The sequence below is a fragment of the Simochromis diagramma genome, unplaced genomic scaffold (assembly GCF_900408965.1).
Source record: "Simochromis diagramma unplaced genomic scaffold, fSimDia1.1 OVJJ01000216.1, whole genome shotgun sequence".
NCBI lineage: Eukaryota > Metazoa > Chordata > Actinopteri > Cichliformes > Cichlidae > Simochromis > Simochromis diagramma.
The window spans coordinates 13,484,491-13,504,602 of NW_024386883.1; the positions used below are offsets into that span (position 1 = coordinate 13,484,491).

The 20,112-nt window shown below is 38.8% G+C and overlaps 1 protein-coding gene across 1 annotated transcript in view; it reads left to right on the forward strand.

Moving 5' to 3' along the window:
- The first annotated feature begins 5,612 nt into the window (after window positions 1-5,612).
- Window positions 5,613-20,112, forward strand: part of LOC120733900 (cell surface glycoprotein MUC18-like) — a 57,457-nt gene continuing 42,957 nt past the window's right edge. Inside the window, 1 exon segment of the mRNA XM_040032409.1 lies at window positions 5,613-5,876. Within this exon segment, the coding sequence (XP_039888343.1) occupies window positions 5,813-5,876 (64 nt within the window). The 5' untranslated portion in view covers window positions 5,613-5,812.

Below are 20,112 nucleotides of genomic sequence, written 5' to 3' on the forward strand. Positions count from 1 at the left end.
AGCACTGACTGGTGTAAATCTACTAAAAAATCATTTTAGTGAATAAATTTTTGAATAATTTTTTTTTTTTTTTTAAATCCATGTACTTTTTCAAACAGCTGTTAAATTCATGATTCAGAATATTAAAGTGGATGGCACCAAAAACCAGCAGCAACAAAGGTTACAACAGGAAATCTTAGAGTGATGAACTGAGCGTTAACGTTCCTCTGCACCTGTCCAAACCTTCCCAGTCTTGTCTCTCTAACTTTAACCTGAGCTGTCCTTCTGCACTCTCTTCTTCTCTAGTGCCCTGTCTGTTATTTGGATGGCTGACCCCAGGTATTTAACCTCATCCACCTTCACTACCGCTATCCATTGCAACTTTATCTGTCCATTTCCTGTTTTGCTTCTACTAACTTTCATTCTCCAGGCTCCCCTCCACCTGTTTACTACAAATCACAGTGTCATCTGCAAACATAGACTCCACAGAGACTCCGGCCTAACTTCATCTGTCAGTCTGACCATTGGTAACAGCCACCACTATAGCATATGACAGACAAATTAGGACAAACATAATAACGTCACTATTTTTCACATTCCTAATACTCCAAGTTTCTAATTCTAGCTAATCCAGTTTATTTTAAAAAATGCAGTCATACAATTAAGTGTGTAACATGTAAAATACATGCTTAAATGAAGCAGAACATCTGTTTGCATTTGTTTTGAATGGTCAGATGATTTATGACTGGATTGATCAATATAAAGCAACAAAACATTCGTTTTTTTGTAATTATTGCTATAACATCACTACAGACAAGTCATAGTGTAACAGTTTCACGATAAAAGTCTCAAATGTGAGCAAAGTAGGTGTAGGTTGAGTCAGTTTGCTGACTAAACATGCAGAGAAACAGCCTGAAGGGATTTTAAAGAGACAAACACCCTCCCACAGCACTCCATACAGCAGCCAAATCCATGTAAATAAAGCAAAACATTGTTTAGTGTTAGGAATCTTGTATGTAAGTATGGCGAATTATTAAAGAATTCATTCAAAGTTTTCGGCTACAATGCTGCTGCAATGTTTTATACCTTAAAGGAAGGTCGTATTTATCAGTAACATAGTTAATTAGGTCAGACTGAGGTAGAAAGAGGCAAGAGATAGTGAGCTTCTAACAAAGGAGAAAATCTTGGATGCTTGGAGGCATGCTTGGAAGCTCTTTCTGTTTTACCTATAGGGGTTTTTAAGTGTTTTGTGCAAAGTGGCTTTTGTTTCCAGGCCTAATGCCTGCATCGTGCCCATAGCTGTAATTTCACTTATGATGGGGGTCGAACAACTGGGTGACCAACTCCAGGAAACTTTTCTGCTGCAGCTGTTAGCCAAGGTGACCCCACATGCAGTGATTAAAAACACTGGGAGCTGCTGTATTGGAAGCAGTCCAGTGTGTCTAAACTTTGCTCAGTTTGCACACTGAAACTCGCAAAACTAAATATATGTTGATGAAACTTAGAGTGATGATACATTTGTTAACCTCCATCAAGCAAAAAATATTTAAATACAGGATTCATTCAATAATTCAAGGTGAGGAAGACATATGAGCAAAACTGCTTGACATAAAGATAGAAAAGTCTTTTTTACCAGGTGTCTTAGTATAAACCCCTTTTGTGGGTTATGTGATTTTTGGACAAAACTCCAAAGTTCTAAGACTTGAGTAAGGTAGACCCACATGTCCCTCAGTCTGAAGACAAAAGACAAACAGGTGAAAAGACTACATATCTAGACAGGTGTCTGACAACCATGCATAGATGCAATAATCAGTAAATTCACTGTGTCTTTGAGTAATTATGAGCATATATTCTACTCAGCAGTGGATAACTGGAATAACCTTGAAAAGCTTTTGATTTAAAGGGACTGTTTTTTAGTAGTAAAGTCGTAAAAGCTGGTTCCAGAATTGCAGTTTTACATTAGCAGCTGCTGCATGAGTAACTCAGAGATTAAAGAAGATAGGGTTTTTCAACTAGCTGCTGCCTCGGACATCAGTAACAAGCAAGCAAACACTAAGTGTCTGTCTCTGAAATCACAGTCTAGTGTTAACACTTTTATCTATCTGAGGTGAAAACAACACATCATTGAATTCAAACTGCACCACAAGGTGATTTGAACCTTCGAATTTGCTTTACTGATAGAATGTAAATCAGATGTTTCCATGTACTGTGGAAGAGGTCCCTCCCAGTGTAGGCAAATTTAGTTTAGGTCAAAGATTTCAAACAGAGGAAAAAATAACATAGTTCATTAATGAACCGAGGCCATTCAAAACATGTGAGAGCCCAGAAGAGCTTATGTCTATGTTGGCTTCGTACCTTCCTAAACATAGTTTGCTCCATATCCTTTTTACTGTATCTAAGAGTGACAATTTGTATCTTTCATCCGTGTTATAAATGGTGTATAGTGATGACAAGTTAGAGAAAATAAAGTGTCTTTGCAAGGTGCTGAGCTACTATTTGCCAAAACAAATAGTGGTGTGCTGGAACAATCTGGAAGATTGTTCCTTCAGAATACATTTTCCCCATTGGATGTTCTAATGATGGAAGTGGACAATGCCAGGGTTATGGATGGGCCTCGGGAGTCCAGGCCAGCCCAGTGAAGTCACTATCATCCTCAGATGAATTCTTCCGATACACTTTGACTATAAATTACACTAATTCATGCAGTTTGGCAATGAAAAACTTAAACACTCAGAGTGTTAAGTTTGAAATTTAAGGGCTAAGTTATTGCAGTTTAGTAGTTTACAGTGCTTCTTCTAAAATTGTGGTGGGCAGCATGACTAAAGAGGACACTAAATAGATGGCTTTGTGCAGAAAAACAAATAAAAACTATAAGTGGAAATGTGATCACAGGTAAAAAGCCATTTTAAACAGATGGGCTTTAAAGTTGAAATTCCAAAGGTGGTGGTTAATCAATATATCTGATATTGGAAAATAAGCCGGGGAGCAGGGCAACTAAAAGCTCTGAACCCCTTGATTGTGAGACAAGCAGAGGGAACAGTCAGGTGTAGGAAGGAAGAAGATCTTAGAGTACAAGAGGAAGTGACAACATGGAGAAGGTCAGACAGATATGGAGGGGTGATGGCCTTGAATACCAGTAGGAGAATTTTGAAGTTGATGTGGAATTTCAGTGGGAGCCAGTGAAGCCGGAACAGGAGTGATGTGGTGTGTAGAGTGGTTCTAGTGATAATACGGGCAGCTGAATTCTGGACCAGCTGAATCTTATGAAGGGATTTGTGAGTAAGGCCAAAGAAGAGGGAACTGTAGTAATCCAGGCGAAAAGTAACAATGATAGAAGTGGTATGGGGAGGGAGGGGTGAAGGTGGCTGATGTTACAGAGATACAAATATGCCGACCAGGTAATATAATTACTGTCAACAATGGCACTCACACTCTTAACCTGTGAGGAGAGGAACACAGAGGAATTCTTAATGACTAAGGAAAAACGGTCAATTTTGGATACTGCTGAAACCAATGAGGAGAACCTCAGTTTTGTCAGTATTTAATTTGAATTTTTTTTGAAGATGACCGAGATTTTACTTCAGATATGTTGTTGATGAGAGAGTGTGGAGGCAAAGTGGATGTAAGTCTGGTACTGAGGTAGAGCTGGGTGTCATCTGCACAGGAGTGGAAATTGATGTTGTATTTATGGAAGATATTGCCAAGGGGAAGAAGATAAACGATAAAAAGGAAGGGGCCCAGGACAAAGCCCTGAATTTCCAAAGTTGGTGGTTAATCAATATTTATGACCCAAATAGGTAGGATTTAAACCAGTCACGTAGAGTGTGAGTGATACCAATGGAAGATAATCTTTTGAGAAGGGTGATATGACTGATAGTGTCAAAGGCCGCACTGAAGTCAAGAAGGATGAGAATAGTAAGTAAACTGAAATCAGCTGCCATATAATTGGTAATTTTTGTAAGTGCAGTCTCTGAATTATGAACAAAGCAAAAACCAGACTGAAATTGTTCACACAACATGTTATAAGATAAAAGTGAATGAAGTTGAATAGCAAAAAGAATTTTGGAAATGAAAAGTTGATTAGAAAGGAAGTTGGTAGGATCAGCACCAGTTTTTTTTTTCAGAATCCGGTTTATTGCAGCAGTTTTGACAGAGATGAGAGGGACCAGAGAGAGGAGGCAACTTCTAAAGAGGACTAGATGAGGGTCCAGGTTACAAGTAGATGTCTTGTAGTTACGAATCAGGTCTGAAATATCTGAGGAGTTGTGGAGCTTGAAAGAGGGGAAGTATGTTCAGATGAGATAGTTGAGGAATACAGAACAATATTCTGATGAATCTTCTGAATATTTCAATTAAAGAAAGGCATAATATAATTACACAAAACTTCTGCACTTAAAGAGATTTTCTCTCCTGTTTGTCTTCTTTGCATTCTGTGTTGTATCTTCAATCTAAGACAAATATTTTGACATTTGTTTTAACTGTGAAGGCATTTCTCTGTGAGTGTCCTATGCATATATTATTGTAAATATGCACTTTTTGTGTTGTTGTTTATATTTTGAAAAGCAAGGTGACTAGAGGCAAATGTCCTTGTCAAAGTTGATTGCACATCCAGTTCATAAGGTCTGCTGCCAACCGTGTAGGTGGATAGTGCTGTCTAAACTGTAATCTCCCATAAGTGTGCAGATAATTTGAACTCTGGTGACTGTGAAAATCCTCATCCTTCCTGTGGGCACTGTCATCAGTATCTCTAATTACAATGAAAAGATTTCCCCTTGCAGAGTAAAACAGCTTTGTTTTTATTTGGAGTGGCACTTCTTCCTTGAAAAGGCAAAGGGAGCCAAACCATACCAGCCAAATGTCCTCCACATCTTAACAGAGCCATCTGGTTCTTCAGATGCACAAGTCAAGGGTTGAGGTTTTCCTCTAACCCTGAATATTTTTTAAAATCACTGTCTGGCTTAAAAACAGGCTTCGCTGGCCTCTCAGTAGTCTTAAGTTTGGCACACTCATCTCAGCAGTCTTAACCATCAGAAAACACAACAGAAAAAACCAAACAAACCTCCATCTATGAAGCTTTTTAATTAATACACGTCAGCTTATTTTAATTTTACAATCTGCACATAATGTGATAAGTCAGAGGCTAAGATATAGTGTAATCTAGTTCATATGAGAGCATTTTATTCCCCCTTTACACGTATTTCCTGTATGTAGGCTATTAAACAAGATATATAATCTTAATTGGTAAGCTTCATAAATGCTGGTAGGCATATTTTTGTTAAGCTGTCATTCAGAATTTATGCTAAACGAGGCTAACTGCCTGCTGGCTCTAGATATGTGGCATCACTCTCATCTGGACAGCTTATTAGCATATTTTACAAAAATCTACAGCCCGGTAGCTCCTAAATTAAATTTCAGACTCCTGTATAAATAAACTTTTAACCTTGATCTAGCATTAGCGCAAAGTTAAACTGAATACAGCCAACAGGCCATGCGATTTGGCCTCAAAGGTGCGGAGGCGTGATAAGGTGGGCATATTAAACAGTGACCTTGAGGACTTTCCACCAAGAAGGAATCTATGCAGCGTGAATTTGCAGCAGAAGAAAACACCGATAAGCTCTGTGCCTCTGCCACACACGTTAAGGCCCCACAATACGAGATCCCAGCCGCACTGAGACTTTAATTGAACTCCCTCCCCTCCCCTCTCTTCTCCTCCACCCTCCCCCCGTCTTCTCTCCTCTTCTCTCCTCCGTCTCCAGCGGGCAGCTAACTTCTCGTCGACGCACCACTTGGCTTCAGTTTGTTTTGGAGTGGATACGGACAAGCAGTAAAAGACATGACTTTCCTTCGTAGAGCGTTTCTGCTGCTGTTTCTTCAGGTCTGCCTGTTGCACGTGAGCGGTGAGTTAAAAAAAATAGAGAAGTAAAAGAGCACGGTTTATTTTTGGTTTTGCTTTTTTTTGCGCGTTATTATCAAAGAATAAAGTTTCGCGGAGGAGTGCAGAGTTTGAATGAGAATTGGATGCGTGTCTCTTCTTGGATGCGGCGACAATTTTCGGAGCGTTTGTTTTGTTTGCTCGAGACGTTGACGTGTTTTTGTGTCGCGTGCTTCTGAGGAGTTCATTATCTTATTCCGTTAACAAGCTTTTGGCTTCTGTGTTGAATTTTCATCCTCATTTTAATATAGTAACATATGAACCTCCTGGTGTTGACTTCTACACGTTTTACATGTTTTATTTTTTTTAAGTTGCTTGTCGTCTTCGTGAAATGTCGCCTTTTTAAAGGTGTGTTTAATTACTGCGTAATTGATACTAATTAAGCACCAAATGCGTAGCTGTAGCCCGTAGAGCTAAACGCGGGCATGCGTCGAGCGTCTGAGGAGCTCGTGTGTTATAAAACTCTTCTCGGTCTGCGAAGAAAGTTGGTAAAGGTTTAATGCGACTGCTGTGAACATCTAAAGAACCACAACACTTTATGTAGACCACAGCACCAAATTTAGAAGAGGGTTGAGTTTTCAAGGCAGGGGCATTTTGTTTTTCTTTAGTTAAAGGATGGGATAGATAAGCACAGAGCAGTGCAATGTGTTTGTTTGTTTGCTTCAGTGTCTGTATATCCTCAGCTTGTGTCATTTTAAGAGCCAGTCTGAGTTTACCTTTTTGTGAATATTTTTGCAAAGGCGTGACTCATTGCCTCAGGGAGCTGTGGAGGTTAGAAGCTGTTTATAGATCTTTTTAGTTGGGGCTTCTATGAACAATTTTCTTTGATTCTCTTGACCAGATTGGCTCAAATTGAGAAAAATACCTATAGTTTCCCGGTAGTGAAAGGTTCTCGTGTATTGTTTGTCTGGTCTGTCTGAGTACAAAATAAGACAGAGAAAAGCAGTATGCCTTAAGGACTTGGGGCTCATCAAAGCTATTCACAGGTAAGCAAACATTAGTTTAAGGTTTGAGGCTTGTTGAATAATCAATCTGCAAAAAAGTACAATACTGAATGCTTTTGTAATAACTGCAACTTCTTCCTTTTATGCCCCTTTAAGTTACATGACATATTAAAAAACAAGGTGGGTGGACTGAAACATTTCAATTTCAATATTTTGACTTTTTTTAAAGGTTCAAAACAATCTGAACCTTTTTGGGTTGTTGGGTTTTGTACTGTCTGACAATTTTAGCTATTTTAAGCTTTTCCCTTGAGCTGTGGAAAATTATGATGATTAATTTTTTATGGAATTTTGTAGAAGTAGTAGGTTAACTGGGGAAATACTTGAAGTTTTTGGATAGCTAACTGCAACTCTACTGTTTATCTAGCCAGTGTAGGGTAATGGCACCATGCACCTTCTCATTTTGAAGGACGTGATCAACTAGAGTGTGTTGTATATCGACGATACAGCTGCGTGCTTTCAACTTTATGTTGGACTGTTAAATGCTGTACTGCTTTCATTACAGTGGCTGATCCTTTTAAATGAACATGAAAAATGAAGAAAGATAAATTATTCACCTGATATGGGTGTCTTTAAATTTTTATTAGAATCATATTTGCAAAACACATTAATCAAAACTCATTAAGTCAGTTTCCCCACCCAAACCATCCGCCCTCTCGCAACTCACTTTGTCCTGACCTTATCCCTCTTTTTTTCCTTAAATCCACTTTTTTTTTTTACTCCATCAGCCTTGTCTTAATTGGGTTATCTCTATTTAATCCTCATCTCCCCTCTACCTCCTCTGGAGACCAAGTAAAGCTGTCTGTTTTTGGATTAGGTCATTAGCCTTTGGTAGAGACCCTGGACCTCTAAAGAGCTTCTAAACCAGCCCCTGTCAAAACTGACCTACTCCCTAATGGACCTTGAAGAGCACTTACTCGAATACAATTTGTGGCTAAAAGCATTTCTGCTGCATGGAAATGAACCCATCCTGAGCATGAGAAGAAACCCAAACATGAAGCTTTGTTGATGCACTGTATGCAACCCACTATTGATTTCAGAGTCCAATGTTCATCAATATGATCATCACGTTCTGTTAAAAGAATGGGCAAGTGGTCCGGGAATGGTGGTGGAGCAGTAAATCTGAGCAGTGCCTGAGCTTTTACGATGACATTTACAGAACATAGAGTAGGGAAAGCAGACAGGCCTTTTTAGTTAATGCTGTTATGAAATATTTCTAACCAAACAAGGTTTTATCCATCGGTGCATTTGGAGGCTCGGAGGGATCCGCTCTGAGTTTGTGTGTGTAAAATGCCTCTTGCATTCAGAAAACTGGCAGATGCTTTTATATAATATATGTTAGTGTAACAACATGTGAGTACCGCAGACTTTAGTAAGAAACTGCTGCAACTTACCTGAATAAATATTTCTTTGTGATGTTAAAATGAGCAGCTGTTTCGTAGTGTACCGCTAACTGTGACATCACCCAAAGACAGTGTGCTTTGTTGACAAAGTCAGTTATTCAGCGTACCTGCTAAAAGATAGGAGGTGCTGGTTTACTGTTGCATCAACTGGTTAGTTTGTTTGTGTTGTTATTTGACTTTGGTCTTTGAAAGGGTTAGTTCAGAACTGGATTAACCTGTTAAAAAAAAGGTCACACGGTGGTAGACCAGCAACTTTCATGATCTGCAGGGTGAAATGGCGATTTTTGTCAAAGAAGTCTGTTGTGTTTAAGGAGTATCGTTGTCATAATAATACAGATACTGGGAAATTCCTCAATCCTTCTCACTATTTTGGATACCACAAGAGGTAAAAAAATGACAGAAAATCAGTTATAAGTGAAGAGTCAGTTAAAAAAAAGAGAGAACAGCGATGGCACTATCATGCAAAAAAGGTTTTAACATAATTGCATAGTGTATTTATGACAAATATTTTAAGATTGTCTTAGGGACTGCTAACAACAAAAAAGTCAGTATTTTTAGGTTTTCTGAGGTGGTGCTGTGCTTCTGGTGAATTGGCTCCATACTTTGTTTGCTGATGAAACACAGTTGTTAAGGTAGTTTGCCACAATTTCTGTTTGGTTGCTGGTAGACTTTTCTTAGCTTCAGTTGGAAGAAACATAATGATTTTTAGACCCAAACAGTTCTGTTATCCTGGTAAATTAACATCGTCTATTATAAAGTTACAGACGTGCAGGGCTGATAACGTTCACGTCCCACCTGCAAAGTTTAGCCATGGCTGTTACCATAATGATAATTAACAGTCAGCTAATGTGGCTGTTACATAAATGCACCTTCAGGCTTGGGATGGGCACTAGGAGTACACTACCTTGTGACTCCCTGGGTTTGTAGCTATTGGGTAAATTGCTAATGCCTTGATTATACTCTGCTGCAGACAGGGACAGCTGGAGACTCAACAGATGAGTAGTCATTCCCGTTACGCTTCTTTGAAGTCTGTCACTTGGATCGCATTGTAATTCAAATTTTCTACAAGTCCATACTGTCACAAAAAACAGGTAGGTACACAGATGTCCACACAGACCATCGCAAGGTGAAATTTACCTCACTAGGACCCGAACAGACCCACGGATAGTGTAATTAAGACTCGTTGTTAAGCAATTAATGTTGCAACTGGAGCTTTATTGGCTTCTCGAAATTCCTCTTAAAGTGTTGTTAAGTGTTGTCAATGTCAATTACTGCAGATGCTAGTGAGGGGAGGGGCTGTATGAAGTTATGTGTCAACTGGAGGAGATAAAAACAGGACTGCTGCTATTAATACTGATGCAAATGAGTACCTAATCCAGTGGTCAGTATCTGAGAATCAGTGTTTTTTGCAGCCCTAATAAGAAGAGCAATTTCTTTCTAAGTACAGTGTTTCCACAAATCACCACCTACTGTGGACACCCATGCAGTTATAACATATGCCTTCAACCTTGGAGATATTATTTATTGTTGGACCATAAAGAAGTCGAACCAAGTGTCAAAAGCAAGCTATATCAATACAATTGGTAATGTCTCAACTTATATCCTGTTTGGAAACATAACAAGAAAGCAAAGAAAAACATTGATATACTGCCCAGCTGTACCGTGAACTCGCATTGTTGTTGAAAACGATTAAGGGCACCTTCTAGAAAATGCTAAAGTTGTAAAGTTAGCCCCAAATCCCAGTTTTACTGGCCTTAGACACACTTTTCACTTGGAGGTAAACTTGAAAGTTTTCCTACAGAGCAGCTCATTCCAGCTCTAAAGAAAATTCAGTATCCAAACACGCGCGAGAACAATTCAGCTGCCTGTTAGGGAGTGACTCCTGATAATACCCCTATAGTATGGGTGTATCGGATAGCCGCATACTATAGGGGTGGGTTGATTTTTAAAAAGTGGTTGTATTGACATCATTTGATCAGTTTTAACATCACTTGGGGAAGAAAATCTGTTGAAGTATTAAAAGTATGATGCTTAATCAAAAACAATACCATGTTGCTGGTGTTATGTGTGTTGAAGTGTTAAATGACATTAAGGTTTCTTTTATTTCCCTTTCATATGCTTACCCACATTCAGCCTTTCTTAAATTCTTTTGGCTTTAAGCATTTTTGATAGAATTAATACACATCTGAAGGACTTTGTAATTTGTTATTTATGTGAAATATAATGAATAGATAGCAGTGGCAATTTGTCTAGCACAACTGCTGGACCAGCTCTAGTTTCAAACCCTGAATTGTAAGCGTTTCCTGGTTGGCATCATATATCATATTTTAATATCCGTGGACAGTAAGCCAATCAATCAAGCTTTCTAAAGATGTCGCCTTTAAATATTTCTCGAATTGTTGAGTTATGAAAATAATAATGTCATTTTTAGACAATAAGTGATGACCATGCAGTCCTCTACAATGTTATTTATAATTCATTGTGGTTTATATACATTTATTTATATTCTAAATATATCAGACTGTTGAATTATTAAACAGTCAATCCTGTAATTGAGACATTCAAATTCATGTTGACTCCAAGGTCATATTGAAAAATACTTGAAAATGAAAATAAATTCATAGAGATATAAATATGCTATTAAAAATGTATTTGCTGTAAATCTGCAGGTCTTTTTTTGACTTCTAAGAAAATATTTTTTGCAGCATATAGAAAAATAAAAAAGCAGTCATCATGTATCCCAGTGAGTCAGTCTTCTCTAGTAAATAATGGCTGGTCTCCCTGACCTCCTCTTCATCCGTCTCCGTGGCTGAATGCCTGGGAATGCCTGCGCTTTGCTGCTGGGCTTGTCTGGATGTGGCAGGAAGTGTGCAGCTGTTGGCTGCAGTTGTCCATGTGGGATTAGTGCATTTGCCTGAGTGATAGCTAGGCATGACAGCCATATAATCTAATGTATTGGCTCATTGTTTTCATTAAAGAGAGTGTGCTGTTTGATCCCTGTAGTATTATAATGGTGACTTGCTGTAGCATTAGGCATATGTAAGCTAATTCGGCTAACATGTAGGTCAGCACAGTGGACAATTAAATAAATACAAGCAATTGCATTAACTTTTTTCATTACTTTAGCTAATCATTCAAACTTAAAAGCTTCTAAATAGATTGCAGGATACCTTGTGTGTTATTCCAGACTTTTAAGACATGGGGTTTGCATGTTTTGATTTAGACTATTTAAATGTTAGTAAATGTTAGGATTTTTAAGACATTTTTGACAGAAAGACTGGCACTTTCTTTAAACCTGAGTGGTTTAATTTGACTTGATATAGCTTTAGAAGTTATGAGGGGATATTGTATATGATAGTAAACCAAGCATTTTCCTTTGTTGTTGGAGAAAAAGATGATCTAAGTATCATAGTTTCCCAGAGAACATAACTTTTTTTTTTTTCATTTTGAATGTGTGCCAACACCAAGACAGCAGGCTTGATACCTTTTGTTTTAAAAGGTGCTCAACCTGTCTGCTTCTCTGCTGCAAATCGACTGGAACAAAAAATAAAAAGCATTTTGCTTGAGCACTCATTGGTGTTTGTTGTTTCAGTTTGTGGTTTGAAGCCAGTGCATGCTCTGAAGATCCAAGACATGTTTTGGGAAATCAAAGCCCTAGCTGTTTAGCTGGCAGGAACAGAGCTGACATCACCCTTAAGCCTAAATTGAAAGGTTTTTCAAGGGCCTTGTCTTGCATGTGTAGTGGATGGTTGATGTTTGAGTGGGATTTTATTTCCAACAGCTGCCTCTGTAGTTTGATCCCTGTCCTTCTGGGAGGGACTCTCCTGTATCGACTACCTTTCTGGTGCTTCAGAGCTGCCCCAAAACATCCTCGCCTGGTATGTTATTCAAAGCACATCATTCACCACAGTGAGAAATCCATAAAGCGAACAATCACCTCAGAAAAGATAGGACCTCTTTTAAGAGCTAGAGACGGTTGTCTAAGCAGACTCAGTCAGGGTGAAGGATGCAGGAAATTACTCATGAGACTTAAGAAGATATGTGTCCATTCAGGAGGTAAAGAATTTGTCATACGGTTGCTTCAGAGCGTTAAACTGTTATCACACAGTGTCAGAAACATGAAAAATCTCCCCAGAAACACATTAAGTTCATTTTTTAATACTTGTTCCCTTAAAAGGCATTGCAGAATTCAGTTTTTTTCAGGAATCTTGCAGGTTCAGGTTTTTCTCGTCTTGTTGGGAGAGTGCTCAGGGGCTTTTTTCATCACACTTCTTTGACTCACAAATATTGGATTTGGCTGCATTGCTCGCACAGGATTGATTATTTCTATCCAGTACTGTAAGAGCAGTGTGAAGTGAAGTAGAGGTATATTTTACCCTGCTGGATTGGCTGTGCCGATGATGTCAGCAAAGTTAGAGCATAAGAGTTACACCTTAAGAGTTACAGTGCCCTTGCACTGTAAATCATTTCCTTATATCCTTCATGTCCACTGCAGCGTAGCACCCACAGAACTCACAAAGTAGCATTATAATTTCGCAGCGGCTTGGACTGCATTGCAAGAGTAAAAATAATAACACAGGGCAATGATGTGGTTTATGCTTTGCTAGTTGTTTTGTTAACTTTGGCAAACTGTGCTTTGTTGTTGGTGATATTTGGGAGGAGTAGTCTTCCGTCGTGTGGGATGCTGCCGGCATATTTGGATATTCATCCAGGAGTATTTACCATCTCAGCTTGTGTGCGTGACATCCCTATCACTCACAGCATTGGTTATCATGTTCATTTCACCTCACTGTTGCCAACTTAGCAATTTTTAATAGCTCTTTGGGGACTTTTTTTAAAAGCACCATCCTCTCTCTTCTTTTCTGTTCAGCAGTGGGGAACTGAAAAGAATACCGACATTTTCTACTGCTCGTAAATTTGTCTCTTAGTAGGCATCTGACTTGTAAATGTAGCAAAAATTATAGCAGAGACCATTTCTTTAACATTTGTGTACCGTGGCAATGTGAGACAACATCACAGTAACAAACTTGCCATACCTTGACATGTTCACATTTCTGTTCGTGGCTCTCTGGGGCCCTGCAAATATGTTATTAAGAACAACACTAGTCAAAAGTTTAATCAGTCAGGGTCAAGTCCCAGCAAGAAGTCTTTCAGAGACATTCAGAAGCACCTTGCCCTGAAAAGCTGCTTCTTTTATCCCTTGAAAACGGTGCTGAAAGGCATCCTACAGGGGGAAAATTTCTTTGGTTTGAATGAGCACAAAGGAATCTTAAACTGCCTGAGAATTTCTGCAGTGGAAAATGATGATAAAGAAACAACATGCAGCTTGAAATGTTGACAGTAGCCTAAATATTTGCTTAAAATTTCCATTCACCAAGAAATGTATGATTATTTGTGACTCTCCTCCCGTGTCTTCTATAATTATGTATGTTATGTAGAATCCTCAGGATTTGATAATCATAGATACTGCATACTGTTAGTAGAATTAGTTGTAATTATAAAATAACAACTAAAAGTTTAAAATGTATCTTTTTCATAAGTAAAATATCTAAGTATGATTGAAAAAACACTGCAGGGAGTACCATAACAACTACTGGGTTCTTTGTCTTAAAATAAGACAAATTTGTAGTATTTCAGTCTTCAGCAGATTTGGCCATTTGTCTTTGAGCTGTGCCCAGGCAAAATTGGCCATCTGTACATTATGTCCCTTCATATTTAGAAGGCCCATCTGTGGGACACATGGCACTGTCTTGGGCCACAGTCCAAGTCCTGGCAGCAGTCCCTTGAGTGCCAGGGCGAGAGACGAAAAAACCCTCCAGTATTGAATTCATTGAGAAGTCTTTCATTTCTCCTTTTCCCTCTTCTCTCCCTTTTTGGTCCATAAACAGAGCTTAAAGAGCAGCTGCACACACCTGACGCCAGTACATCGGACAAGGCACAATCTGCCGTGGGGCAACAAGCAGGGGCTCGTGTTACAGAGAAATTTTACACCACAATGGTCTTTGCCTCCTTCCCGCCTTTTTCTGAGCCATCTCCCCCCCCACACCCTGTGCTCTGCACACCTCTCTCATGCCCTCTTCTTTGCTTTGTTTTTTTTTATATTTGCCAGAGCCTGGGATTATTTGCTTTGCTGTTGTTGAAATCAACAGTTCTCTCACGAGCACACACAAAGGGATGGAATTTATTCCATACTGTGCTGCATACGTTGGTTATAGAGCTTAGTTTAATTTTCAGTTTACTCTTATCTGAGTTAATCAGTAAAATCTTATGTCGGATTTTTAAAGAAATTATACTTTGGCATATGAAACATAACCTTCCACGTGGGAAGCCTAACCAAGTGACAGGAATAATTACTTCCTAACCAGAAACATGATTTGAAATCACACCAGATTGTTTTGGGATTTAGTTGAACCTTCTTTCATTCTTGGCAGTAGAATCTGATGCAAGCTAGTATATTTTATATTTCCTAGAGTTAAGTTGAGAAATTAAGATGCTTAATTTTGGACGTTGATATTAAGATTTTTGTCTTTCTGCAGCCAGCAACTTTAAAGCTTACCATCATGTCCAAATGAAGTTGGATTGTGCAGAAACTGAAGCAATATTTATATATATATAAATTTTTTTCTACTGTTAGCACCATTAGGTTAGTACTAAATTATTTTATAATAGTACCTCAAGCAGCAGGCACTAAAAAAAGGATCGAGTGCCACATCTCTGGGCCAGAATTTACCCATTAATTACGAACATTGTTGCTTACAATTTGTTACAAAAGGGTCCATAAATTATTACTCCTGGAAAGTGGGAAGCAGAGATTCCCCTTGCCATCCTGCGGGGTTCAGGTGTTTGTGAAATGTGACCACAGCACTATGTCATTGGTTTTTCTGTTTTTTTTGTAATGGATATGAGATATGATTCTTCTTCGAACAATGCAGATGTCATTAAGCTTCTTAAGTATTTGCTCAAGGCTTCCCCTCAGACCATGCCATTGTCCTAGTGAATGCCATGTCCTCTGATTTCTTTTGTTCTTTGACTTTATGTCAAACTGTCAATGCATTCGATGTGTCTGTGGGGAAATATATTTAGAGTACCATTTAGCCCATAACCAGGATTAAGTTGCAAAGTGATATCGGCACTATATATGAGGAAAGTAACAAAATAGTAAATACATGTTACTGACAATACCTGCTGTAAGACACAAAGAGGACAAAGGCTTATGGGTTACTGATTATTGTGTCAGATACCAAAAATAAAGTGACAGTTTGACTGCTTCAGGGTGTTCATGGGTTAGTAAAGCGAGGGTAGGGACGGGTCATGGGGTCAACGGGGGTTTTCCTGCTTCCCTCTTTTTTCAGAAACAAATCAATAAGACAGTCATTCTCCGTTGTTGCTTCACGGCTAAGAAACAAATTGACTTCAATTTGATTAACTTTACTTGTCCGTCCTCTGCTTTCGTTTTTTTATGTATTTGCTTTTTTGTATGTCATGATTTTTAGCCAACGGGACATCTTGCCGTGTCGGGGCAGGTTGTCCTGTTGGCTGTTTTTTCCTCTAATATCATATCTGATATCATTATTTCTGCCTGTAGGAAACAAAGACTTGTCATAGATTTTGACAGTTTCATAACCATCAGGAAGGAAACATGATGAAAAAAATAACCTGCCAAATGCATTTACCATTACATTATTAGCTGTACTGTCTTTCCTTATTCATCTCCCTCCAGATAAAATGATGAGACTCATTATGTCTGGCACTGTGCCAGTCAGTTGCCTGCCACATAAACCTGCATTCACATCTGCTAAATTAAAATGAAACCAGTCTGAATCCAGACTGACTTTGATGGTGAAAAGAAATCTCTGTGTTCAGTGTGTGCATGTGCAGATGAATATTCATGAGGACCCCAGGGCTAACCAGACAGTCTTTCATGGTTTTCGCTTCAATCTAATGGGCTGTGCCATGCCATGGATATAGCATGCATCTGGCAGTGTTGCTGTTTCTTAGGGGCTGGTTTTGACCGCCTTTTGTAACTTGTCAAAATTTCAGGGTTTCTTGTTGAATTGTTAGCGTGAAATTTGCACATTAGTGTAAGCTAACATAATAAAACACCCCCAACATTATATGCTTTGCAAAATAAAGTTTGTCTGAAGGTGTGGAGGCATGTCTGCACATGATTCTATGCATAGGGGATGAACAACATTAGAGAGTCCTGTGTCAGTCATGTCTTTTAATGTTATTCTGGCCCCTAAGGCTCAACCATCAGTGCAGAGGTAAAGTGTCTGATTTAACTCACATTTCATGCTTTGAGTGGGTTTCTCCCCTTTAGCTGACTTGTAGTGCAGGCTAATTATTTTGGTCTTTTTTGGTTGTTCAGTAAGTGGTTGCGGGGCATTTGTTGCATTTGTGTGATTGATTCCCCAGAGGGCTGATCTCTTTGTTTAAGTGTCCCTCAGGAAGCGCAAGAGAGGCAGAAAATTAAGCAATTAAGGAAAACCAACAACTACTGTTGATCGGACAGAGGAATTTGTCTAAAATGTTTCTCTACATCATTTTAACATCAGGGCCAAAATATTTATTCGCTTTCACTACCAGTTCTTCACATTAATACTTGGTGTTTTTTTATTTTTGCATTTAACATTTTCTTTAAAAGGTCGATTGCCTCACCAAACTAATAGTTTGTATTTCTTAAGCCTTGAGAAAATATATCTGATTTTGGTACTAAAGAGGTTGTTTTTTCAAGAATGAAAAACTTTTGCATTTTAAATGGCAAAAAAAAAACAACGGACTTGCAAATGTTAAATGTTGGCTAAACAAAAGACTCTTTATCTTTCCTTTAATGATTTTCCTGAAATGACTCATTTGTATTACTGGAAATGAGATTCTTGTATCTTTTTACAATCTGTGTGTGCACACTATGTGTACAGCCACCAGAAGTCATGGGGCAAATGTGTGGGAGGATTTGTAGACAGATGCCTTGCAGTGAGTGAGATGAGCTGAATTCGATTTGTAAAGGATCTAAAAATACGTATTCGAACTGAACAGAATGCCTTCCCACAATATGAAGATGGATTAATATGAGTTTATTCGGATGAGATGTGTAGATATAACAAGAGTATTTAGGCTTTTGTTGGAACATCTTCCTGGTCTTGCTGTGGGCTGTGACAACTGGCTGTATTCACAGATAAGAATCAGATGCTGAAGGGTGATAACTAAATCACAGACAGGATTTATTAAAGAGACATGATGCAGAGTTGACTTTAGGGGCGATTTGGTCGCTGCCAGACACAGGGAATGGATTTTAAAGACGTGTCTGATGAGAGCTGTAATGTGATCTACCTTTGCAGCTCAAGTTCAGCGTTTGGAATCTGCCTTCAGGGGGTCTTCTTCTACAAGTGCAATTTAAGTGTAAAGGCATGTCAAGACTCCAGGTGTACACTGTCCCTTGCAATGTGAAAACTGGACTGAAGACTATGAAATAGCTTTAGTTCAGGACAATAAAGATAAAACCTGTGGTTAGCTGTTGGCAGGCACCATCCCGTTCAAGCAAAGATGCAGATTTGACACAGTTTTTGCTAGTATTTCTTGTGGTGTATTTATTTTTTAAAAGGTTTTACTTGTTTTCCAAAATGTATTATGACAAACAGACTTTTCTCTTCGTACAAATGAAAATCATGTTAGTGATTTATTTTGTCCCTGGAAAGGACTCAATTTAATAAAGAACTTGAATCAATACCAAATGAAGACATCATGCTTACTGCACTGGATTATCTTGCTTCATAGCAGTCATTAATTTGCTCCAAACATATTAAAGTGAATGTTTGTCACAGACAAATGGTAACCACCCAGAGGGTTTTCTGTAAATTATGCGATGGCTGATAATGATTTAGAGATTCCTTTTTCTTTGGCCTTTGGCAAAATGTCTTGGGGAGGAAAAACAATTTTTATCTTGATATTGAAAGAACAGTTTTCATTTTAAGATACATTCATTTAACATTATGTAAAGATGCCATATTTGATGTTTCATAAAGCAGTGAAAAAGTAAAAGATGAAGGCAGACTGACAGGTATTGCAGAAAGGTACTTTAATTAATACTGGAAAAAAAGAAAACATGCTGTACCGTGATGGCAGGAAACCCTGAAGTACTGAGAAGGTCAAAAATATGAAGAATGGAGCAAATTCACCAGAGCCCACTGGGGAGACAGCAATACGGGAACAAAGGGGAGACCATATGGTGATCTGACATAGGTAGAAAATAAAGATTAAATACACAAACCAGAAAAATGGGTAATAAGGCACAAGTGAATTCAATCATGACAGTAACAAGGTCAGAAAAGGAACAAGGGAGGGAGGTAAAAGCACAAAGTCACAGGAGGAACTAACTTTCAAAATAAAACGGGAGACAACTGGAAGCAGGACAAAGAATAAACTCATAAAGCCAAGACAATAAGACACAGAGAACGCAGAACACATTTAGAAAAGGAACGAACATTCGAAAACACACTGCAAGATAGATTAATGATTACAATAGAAACCACAGATAACAGAAAAACTCAGAAAAACCATGACATAGGTAACAGTGACACGATGCAGTGGACAAAGTGAGGTGACTTCTGGCTCTCAGGCTTTTACAAACCGGTAAACTTCAGAGAAAACTGTAACAATCTTTGTGTGTGGTAAGTGGTTTTGTCTCTCTAAATGCACTTCTCAGCTTTGAGAGGAGATGGAGCAGCAGCAAAACTGCCCATTTTCCCTCGAGGCAAAGCAAAAACATGACTCTCATCTTAGCCAAAGTCTCCCTGTAGTTCCTCTAACATTAGTGGGTGGCAGGAGCAGAATTTAGTGTCAAACTACAGTTTCTCCATTTTGAGAGGAGTCATTCAGGGTGGTTTGGGCATCTGGTGGAGATGCCCTGATGGAGGCAGACAAGCCTGGAAGTCATTGCTGTCCTTGACCTGTTGTTAAAGTGACTGTGAACTTAATATGTGACTCAAAATGGATGCAATAGACAGGTTTTTATGCAGTTATACTTAGTGAACATGCAGTCTCTTAACTTTAAGGTTTAATTCAGTGCACTTATATTTTATTTTGTTGCATTTATATGAAAGATAGGTAAGGTAAAGTAACAGACCCACCTTTTTCTCCTCTGCTCAGTCTTCCTGGAAGTACATACACCACATTACCCCACAAAAAATGTCCAGCTTTAAGACCCCGTTGGAGGTGTTTAAGTTGCAACATGTCATACTAATGTAATATGCAGTCAAATTGATATAACAGACCCCATGCAGGCTCGCATTTAATAAATTATGGCTCCTGAAGTGTTACACAGTCATTAGCTGCTTGATTCAGTTTAAGCTCCTTTTCCATATACGCTGTCGCATAGTTACAGACACAAGGAGGAAAAAAAAAAGCTTGGTAATGGCGACTAGATTTTTGGAAACCATGCCAGACAGTATCCAAGTATGGTTAACAAGCAGAAAACCTGCTGAAGAAGTCTCTGACTAGGCAAAGCCCCCTGCAGGGCCGGAGGAGTCAGAACACCATGGGCTTCCGCCACCTCCAGCCAGCTTGGCATCTGCTGCCCAGCAGAGACCAGGAACACTGATATCGACAGGCCTGAAAAAAACACTGCTGCTTGTTAAAGGGTACAGCACACAGAGCCAATTGTTATGGAGGAGTAAGCAATGGTTTAGAGAGTTCCAAGACAAATGTTCATGATGTTTGATTTAATGGTATTTTAACCAGAAATCAGACAGCCAGTTTATTGTGTCATCCCTTATTGAGATTATCTGCAAGACTGGTGGTT